Below are 10,000 nucleotides of genomic sequence, written 5' to 3'. Positions count from 1 at the left end.
CTGATTGGTGACGAAGGTGAACACGCCCTCCCCGGACTGGCTCTTGCGCCCCGCCTCCAGGTGGAAGTCGTTGTTCTTGTAACCGAAGCGGCGCAGCTGCCCCATGCCCCAGCGCATCACCCGCTTGCCCTCGGGGGTTATGAGGGTTATGTGGCCGTCCTCGATCAGAAGCCGCACCAGCCCGTCGACGGCCAGCTTGGACCGCGTCTCCGCGCCGATCGTCACCGTGAACTCGCGGACGACTGTTGGGACACGACGGCGTTTAGGCGAGGGACTTTGGACAAGCTTTTAGGAGGAGAGAGGGAGGGAGGGAGGGAGGGGAGGAGGGAGGGAGGGAAGGAGGGGGAGGGAGGGAGGAGGGAGGGAGGGAGGGAGGGAGGGAGGGAGGGAGGAGGGAGGAGGGAGGGAGGAGGGAGGGAGGGAAGGAGGGGGGAGGGAGGGAGGGAAGGAGGGGCGAGGGAGGGACGGGAGGAGAGGGCGAGGGAGGGAGGGGAGGAAAGGGCTAGGGAGGAAAGGAAGGAGGGAGGGAGGGAGGGAGGAGGGAGGGAAGGAAGGAGAGGGCGAGGGAGGGAGGAGAGAGGGAGGGAAGGAGGGGGCGAGGGAGGGAGGGAGGAGGGAAGGGAGGAGAGGGCAAGGGAGGGAGGGGAGGAAGGAGGGAGGGAGGGAGTTGAAGAAGAGAGGAAGGGGAGTAGATTTAGAACGAGGGTTAAAGGAAGTCACGAATGAATGGGATGGATCGTCCCAGGAATATGTGGAGTGACAACAAGAATATAGACACACGGACACATATGTACATACACATGCGTGTGTGCGTGTGTGTGTGTGTATGTGTGTGTGTGTGTGTGTGTGTTTGTCTGTGTGTGTGTGTGTGTTTGTCTGTGTGTGTATGTGTGTTTGTCTGTGTGTGTGTGTATGTGTCTGTGTGTGTGCGTGTGGCATGTACAGTCAATTTCAGATAAGGGAATGGTAGCCAAAGCCAAAGATCAGGATCCGTCAGATATTTTCCTCTGTTACCTTCGTCCGCAGATATGTAAATGTCGTTTTCGGACACGACTTCATTGTCCTCAGAGTTGGAAGCGATTTCCACGTTTTGCCGCGGTTGGAAGAACACGTCCTGAATCATCTAGAAGGGAAGAAAAAAAAACTGTGTTGAGGTCTTCACACATACACACGCACGCACGCACGCACGAACATATAAACACGTGCGTGCGATGAAGGGTAAATCTACATTTGCTAATAGTTTCCCATGCTAACATGACCTCTTTATCATACAAGAAATAAGGATGACAATATTCTCTCACTCTCTGAAGATCCTCACATAACCTAAAATTATCAAAGTATGTAATGCTAAACATCTGAATATTAAGTTCACAGTAGAACGAGAAACATATTTTAAATTCTATACTCATGGAAGTTCTCTACCTCTCTCTGTTTATCGGAAGTCCACGTTCTCAGGGTTTTTTTTAATATAAATTCACTTCATTTATCCCTGAACAGTTTAAAAACTACAAAACCACACATTTTTGCTGCCTTCTATAATCATAAAATTCGTCTTTCGTTTATATGTCTGAATTTTAACTGTTTCTTTTATAGATATTTGGAACTTCCATTAAACATTTCGTGAGGTCAGACTAGAAATCATTATGGATTTCGGTCATGTCAAACTTGTTGCTCCTCCTTCTCTCTCTCTCTCTCTCTCTCTCTCTCTCTCTCTCTCTCTCTCTCTCTCTCTCTCCCTCTCATCACATCTATGTCTCTTTCTCTCTCGTTCTCTCTTTCACAACTTCCTCTCTTTTTCACTCTCTCTCTCTCATCTTCTTCTTCCTTACCCTCTCCCCCACCCCTCTCTCTCTCTTTCTCTCTTTCTCTACCTACTTCTCTCCCCACTCCCTCTCCCCCTCCCCATACCCATCCCACTGCCACTCCCATTACCCCCAGCCTCCCCCCTTTCCCCTTGCTTACCGTGACCCAGGCATTTCTTTCTTGGTTGTTTTCGACAGAGAAGTAGTTCACTTGATCCTTAACCGAGACCTGTAAAATAAAAGACACGTCATGAAATCGCGTCACTCGAAAGGATTATGTAAGATGTTAACTAACATAACTTAATTTGATTCTAATATAAGTTCATTTAAGTTATGTTCAAGTAAAACATATGTAGTTGAAGCTTAACTGTGGAACAGAGAATATTCATAATGACCACAAGTCCTTGTTTTTTTTTTTTTTTTTTTTTTTTTTTACCTTTGTGTCTCAGATTACTAATATCACCAACACATTATAATAGAAGATAGTCATTAAAATACTGAGACAGTATTACCTCACCAAGCGCAGAAGTTACGCTTTTGAAAAAAAGTAAAAAAAAATATAAAAAAATAAAAAAAAAAAAAAAAAAAAAAAAAAAAAATATATATATATATATATATATATATATATATATATATATATATATATATATGACTGGCTCAATGAAAGCCTCCTGGGCTTTGCTATGCTGTAGGCCAGTCACTACCAAACCTATTTCGTATTTCTCAACATTACAACCAATTAACCAATTCATACTACACATAGAACCCATTACAGAGGTCGAATTCTCGGTCTGTGAAGAAACGAAGCCACTGACTGTGACGAAAAAAAAAATAATGATTAAAGATGAAAGGAAAGTAAGTGACAAAGTTATGCAATGCCTAAAACTGAGCTGCTGTTCTGAATCCAAAATAAGAAAGGCGGAAAGAGTGAAGACAAAAGGCGAAAGATAACAGGATAGATAGATGCCTTGTATGAATACCAGTCTTCGTTCAAAGACGAAACGAAGAGAGAAAGGGAAAGAGGAAAGAAGACGTGAGAAATCCAGTAAACCAAATAGCCAAAACGCATAATAATCTTCCGCAAAAAAAAAATAATAAAAAAATATAAAAAAAAATGTAAGAAACAAATTCATCTGGTATTCTCCTGTGGGAAAGGAAGGGACGGTGAGCAAGAACTATACATATTCATGAAATGTATAATATTTATTTTCTGCAAGAGAAATGAGGACCAGAGAGAGCGTAAGAGGCAGACAAAGAGAGAGAGAAAGAGCGAAAGAGACAGAGAGAGGGGGGGGAGACACATACAGAGAGAGAGAGACGGAGAGTGAGAGAGAGAGAGAGGGAAAGAGACAGAGAGAGAAAGAGAAAGAGACAGAGAGAGAGAGAGGAGGAAAAAGACAGATACAGAGAAAGAGACAGAGAGAGAGAGGAGGAAAGAGACAGATACAGAGAGAGAGAGAGAGAGCAAGAGAAAGAGAAAGAGAAAGAGAAAGAAACAGAGAGAGAGAGAGAGAGAGAGAGAGAGAGAGAGAGAGAGAGAGAGAGAGAGAGAGAGAAAGAGACAGAGAGAGAAAGAGAAAAAGAGAGAGAGCGAAAGAGAGAGATGAAACCTACAACAACCTCCAAAAGAGAGAACAAAATATGGAAAAAAATACACCCGGAAAACACATTAGCAAACTAACCACCAAACACCATACAAACCTCAGAAAAAAGAACGAGTGAGAAAAAAAACGCTGATAAAGCCAACAACAACAACAAACAAACAGAAAAAAATAAGCATCGGTTATGTCAGACCAAACTGTTGCTCTTCCTTCTCTCTCCCTCTTTCTCTCTCCCTCTTATCACATCTATGTCTCTTTCTCTCTCGTTCTCTCTTTCACAACTTCCTTTTTCAAACAACAAACAACAAACATCAAACAACAAACATCAAACAACAAACAAACAACAAATAACAGACAAACAACAAACAACAAAAACACAACAAACAACAACAAACAACAAGCAACAACAAACAACAAACAAGACCACAACTAAATCACCTGAAACGCGAAGACCTCCTCCGACGACAGCGGCCCGCACGGCGACACCTTGATGACCTCGGAAGCCACGATGACGAATGATGGAGGACTCGAGACCGATGACTTCTCGTCCGAAAAGAGCTCGAGTCTCGCCACGCCGCTGCGGGATGTCTTGTAGAGCTTGGCGTAGAACTGCTTGTATTTCTGGTGCGGGAGGGAGGGAGGGAGGGAGAGAGGGAGAGGGATTAGATCAGTGGGAGGTAGGAGGGGTGGTAGGGGGAGGTAGGGGGGGTGGATGACTCAGTGGAGCGGTGGATGGGTGGATGGCTCAGTGGAGAGGTGGATGGGTGGGTAAGCGAGTGGGTGGATGGCTCAATGGGGAGGTGGGTGGGTGGGTAAGCGAGTGGGTGGGTGGCTCAGTGGGGAAGTGGGTGGGTGGGTAAGCGAGTGGGTGGGTAAGCGAGTGGGTGGATGGCTGAGTGGGGAGGTGGGTAGATGGATGGCTCAGTGGAGAGGTGGATGGGTGGGTAAGCGATTGGGTGGATGGCTCAGTGGGGAGGTGGGTAGATGGATGGCTCAGTGGAGAGGTGGATGGGTGGGTAAGTGAGTGGGTGGATGGCTCAGTGGGGAGGTAGGGGGGTGAGTAAACGAGTGGGTGGATGGCTCAATAGGGAGGTGGATGGGTGGGTAAGGGAGTGGGTGGAAGGTTCAGTGGAGAGGTGGGTGGGTGGGTAAGTGAGTGGGTGGATAGTTCAGTGGGGAGGGAGGGAGGGAGGGAGGGGCACAATGGATGATTCAGTGGGTAAATGGTGGCCGGGTGGATGGTAGATGAATAAAGGGATGAATTGATGGGTGGGTAGATAGAAGGATCGGTGAATAGAAGGATGGCTTAATTGAGAGACTGGTGGGTAAATATGACGGTGGATAAGTGGATGTTTGGGATAGGTGAGTAGGTGGATAGATGGACGGGTGTATGTATGGGCGGTGGAACAATGGACGGATGTTTAGGTGGGATGGTGGATACGTGGATGCAAACACTCATCTCTAAGTGGATAGATGGAGAGGTGGAAGATGATCTTGTCAACATCACTGCTAAAAGAGTCGCCTTTTTATGGGTATGGGTCATTACGAATAAGAAGTTAATTATAGGAAGTTAATTATAAAAAGTTACTTATAAGAAGTTAATTATAAAAAGTTACTTATAAGAAGTTACTTATAAAAAGTTACTTATAAGAGGTTACTTAAAAGAACTTACTTTAAAAAATTACTTATAAGAACTTACTTATAAAAAGTTACTTATAAGAACTTACTTATAAAAAGTTACTTATAAAAACTTACCCCCTTGGCGTGTGGTTCTTAGACAAAAAGCAGTAGTAATGTTGAAAAGGAAAATGATAACAATAACATAAGACAAAATTATCGGTGATAATAACAAAAGTAATACAGTAGACAAACAATAAAGATAATAATAAGAATATTATTGACAATAATGACAATGAGAAAAGTCCTGACGATAATGATTAATGACATTGAAAACAATTTTATTGATAACTTTATAGAATCTACCTCCCCCACACACTAGATTTTTCCCCTTTCTTTAATGTGGTAAAAAAATCGTTATTTATCAGATTATTGAGACAAAATTCACGCCTGATGATGATAATGATAATGATGATGATAATGATTATAAGGATAACAATGGCAGTAATAACAACAATAACAATAATGATAGTGGTAATAATAACAACCACAATGATAAGAATGATAATACTACTAATACTACTATAATGATATTAATAGAGATAAGGATAATAATAATGATAATGATGATAAAAATGACAGTAACAATGCCAATGAAAACGTAGCGAGAACAATGGTAATACTAATAACTATAATGATAATCCTTTTTACAATGATAACTATAATAACACTGAGGATTATTATAATGAGGGTGATGTTAATGATAATGACAGTGGTAGTACCAGTAAAATAACAACAATAGTATTATCAGCACAATTGGTAACAGAATATTTAATGATGACCATTAACAAAATCTTAATGATGACAATGATGATAATGACGATGATAATGATAATGATAATGATGATGATAATGATATTGATAATGATAATGATAATGTTAATGATAAAGATTTTAATAATAATCATGATACTGATATTGATAATGATAATAATGATATCGATACAGATAATAATAATGATGATGCTGATGACAATATAATAAAGAATATAAAAAAATATCATAATAACAATGAAATAATCATAAGGATAATGATGATGATGGTAGTGAAAACAATAAGATTAAAAACACCAAAAGATAATAGTGATAATAGCGAGGATAATAATGATTATAACGATAACAATAAATATCATCAATATTCCTATTATTTTGCAATAGTAATGATGATAACAAGAATATCAATAGATACATTGATGATAGAGATAATGATAAGGCTTATCTCTTTTATCATTATTATCATAACTATCATATTTATTACTACATTGATAACAAAATGATGATCAAAAGCAATAATGATAATGATAATGATAAAGATCATAGCAATACCAATAATAAAAGTGATGGTGATAGTAATAATGATAGTAATGATAACAATAAAAATGGGGATGATGATAATGATGATAAGTATAATGCTAATAATGATGCTAATCATAATGATTCAGAATATGTTAATAATGATAATAATTTGAATATGTTAATAATGATAATAACTACTACCATCAATAATGATGAAGATGATAATAGTAATAATAAATAATGTGGTAATGTTAATGATAATGATGGTGGTGGCAATAGTAATAGTAGTAAATGTAATCATAATTATGATTATGATAATGATGATAATAATGATGATAGTGATAAAGAAATGACATGAAATAACAATAAAATTATCATAAAATAGTAATAACAATGATGATAATGATAATGATAATGATACAGTGTCAATAATAACAGTAATAATAATCATGATGAATATAGATAATGAAAATGATGATGATTATAACGATAAGGATAATCATTATCATCATCACTATAATGATAATAATCATCATTACCATCATTATGGTAATAATAATAATAACTATAATAATGATAATAATAACAAAGATGATAGTAACAATAAAAATAATAATAGTAATGATAATAATAATAATGATGATAATAATAATGATAACAATAATGATACTAATGATAATAATAATAATAATAATGATAGTAATAATAATGATAATAATAATGATAATAGTAATAATAATAATAATAATAATAATAATAATGATAAAAATGATATTGTAATCCTCATAATAATTATAAGAATAGTAAAAATAGTAATAATAATATCAATAACTGATAATACGAATCACAACAATGCTAGTAACAATAATATCCATAAAATCAAAGATAAAGATCATAATAATCATCATTATCATCATCACCATCATCGTCATTATCATCATTATCACCATTATCACCATCATTAGATGATAATAAAGATGATAATAAAGATGATAATACCAAGATGATAATAAAGATGGTATCTATTGTAGAAAAAAGATAAGGATGAAAGATATGATTTCAAAAGGCTAGACATGTTATCGACATGTTTCGTATTATTACTTCAGAGATCATTCGAAACGCATCAATTATTTATACTTTTTTTCCCCTCTAATTTTGTCTTAATGAATTCTGTTCATGATAACAACGATAGAAATAATGAAAATAGTGCTAGTTAGATCATCATTAACCTAATTAATAAGGATAAGAATAAGCTAGATTTGCAGAACAGATGCATCGCCGGGTTTATATGCACCATGACAAGCCAGCCTGTGTCAGCGTCCGTATTTTTGATAATAACAATAATAACAATGATAATAGCAATGATAACACTAACAATAATGATACTGATAATAATGATAATGATAATAGTAAAAATAATTGATGATATAACAAAGATAATGATAGTAAGATAATAATGATAACAATGATAACAAGAGAAATAATGATAATCAAAATCATCATGACAATATCCAAAAACAATAACAACAATAATGACAATGGCGACGTGAGTCCAAATGCCGGTAATGATGATGAACAATGATGCGGATGATAATGACCGTAATTATATTATAATGATAAAGATGAATAAAGAAGAATGGGGATGATTAAAAGAATAACAACGATAATGATAATAATGTTAATGAAAATAATAATAATAATAATGATAATAATAAGATTGATAATAATAACAATAATAATAGCAGAAATGATAATAATGATAATGATAATAATGACAGTAATAATGATGATAATACTAATAATGAGGATGAAGATAACATTAATCATTACTATCATGATTATTAATACAGTAATGACAGTAATAACAATAATGGTAATGATGATGATGTTTCATTATCAATCCTATGATAATGACAATAATGATAATAATAATAGTAATTATGATAGTAGTAATAGTAGTAGTAAAATTAGTAATAGTGATGATAATGATAATGACAATACTGGTGATAATGATAATAATAATGATGATAATGATAATAATGATAATAACAATAAGGATGATAATGATAATAGTAATAATACCAATACTGATAATAATAATAATTATACTATCAATATAGAAAATTACAACGAAAACTAGATTAATTATCACAGACATCATCACCCCCTCTATGATATAACACCGAATCTTAATCAACATATTCTGTGCAATTGGTGTAAAAAAAATAAATGAAAATAAATAACAACGCAAGAGACGTAACTGTATAATAAACGCAAAATATGTAACAGTTTGCATGTTGCAATGATGAAATAGATAGTTTAATACGATCAGTAATAACAATAGTTTAATCATTACGGAGATCCTCTATCTTATCTATCTTAGAAAATGTAAATGAATTAAAAAGCGTAAAATCTTCGTCAGCAGCTTTTGACCGTCCGTCTGCCTTATGAAAAACTACAAAACATATTATATATGTTATGGACATTAAAAATAAATGTGATTAGTGCCAATGGACTCTTCTGGCGTCGTTTTAGAGACTTGAAATACACGCTGTATTGTAAAGACCTTTGTATTTTTTTCTTCAAATAGCCAAGGAACCGAAATAAATTTTGAAATCTTTAAATCCTCGGCAGTGGTTCTTACACGTGCGTTAGGATCGTCATAGTTGGTCTGTCAGCAGTATGTGGCCTGAATTTAAACCAGCAATTACTTGGAATTGTTGACAAAGGAATATCAAGTAATTGCAAGTAATTACAGACATTGACGCTTTAGATAACGCTTAACAAAAGTGAAAGGGAAACCGAGCTCAAAAATGAAATGCGGTTCTACATATGCCTCTTTTGTATCCCTTTTAAAAACTTTTCGCCAAAGATTCACTATCCATTAAGACAAAACAAAACACAACCAGCAAAGAGAAAAGAAAGGGAATCTTGAATCTTGAAAGAAAAAAAATCTAGGATCAGAAACCATGGAAATTTAAAAGATAAGTAGATCCACAGGCGAGGACACAGCGGAAATAGTGTGACGTGGGTTCTGCGTCTCGCCATAATATAAAGGTCGAGTTTATTGCTTAGGTTGAAAAACAGCGTGGTTAGCGCAAGGAAAAAAAAAGAGAGAGACAGGGGAATAAAAAGAAAATGTGTGAACATATAGAGAGAGATGGATAAACGAATACATAGATTTTTTTTTTCTTTTTTTTTTTTCTTTTGTACCTTTCTTTGGTTTACCTTTAAGAGTCCTCCCTTTATCCTGCTGTTGACACGCCCGGTCTTACAGGGAGATTCAATCAGAGCTTCATCTGTGTTTACCATTTTCGCCATCTCAGCTCTGAAGAATAGCTCTTGTTAATTCAGTTTCTTTGTTCTGTTTGCTTTTGGGGAAGCTGTCGTGCCTTCACATCGCCGCCGCTATAGTCCAGACGGTGTGGGTGGAAAACGAAGAAGGAAGATTAGACATGGTTCTTTCAATGGATTTACGTTTTCAAATATTGGTACGTGTGGGTTGAATGCTGGCGAAGGAAAGAAGGACATGGTTTATCAAACAAAAGAGAGGAATGGAGATTGAGTTGTTAATGGTCTGACATGATATTCTAATTGCATTTCACTAAACGTAATAAAAGATAG

At 36.3% G+C, this 10,000-nt stretch overlaps 1 protein-coding gene across 1 annotated transcript in view; it reads right to left on the bottom strand.

Annotated features, from left to right (window-relative positions):
- Positions 1-10,000, bottom strand: part of LOC122266585 (uncharacterized) — a 16,115-nt gene that overhangs the window by 5,194 nt on the left and 921 nt on the right. The window contains exons 2-6 of the mRNA XM_086536776.1: positions 9,605-9,784; positions 3,842-4,024; positions 1,963-2,031; positions 1,015-1,123; positions 1-242 (exon numbers count right to left, since the gene is read on the bottom strand). Of these exons, the coding sequence (XP_086392902.1) occupies positions 1-242; positions 1,015-1,123; positions 1,963-2,031; positions 3,842-4,024; positions 9,605-9,697 (696 nt within the window). The 5' untranslated portion in view covers positions 9,698-9,784. The remainder of the gene's footprint in view (positions 243-1,014; positions 1,124-1,962; positions 2,032-3,841; positions 4,025-9,604; positions 9,785-10,000) is intronic.

The sequence above is a fragment of the Penaeus japonicus genome, unplaced genomic scaffold (assembly GCF_977035675.1).
Source record: "Penaeus japonicus unplaced genomic scaffold, GWHDUDI00000001_assembly GWHDUDI00000001, whole genome shotgun sequence".
Lineage (NCBI taxonomy): Eukaryota > Metazoa > Arthropoda > Malacostraca > Decapoda > Penaeidae > Penaeus > Penaeus japonicus.
Note: the sequence above shows the minus strand (reverse complement) of the source record. Positions and strands in the feature narration are given on the sequence as shown.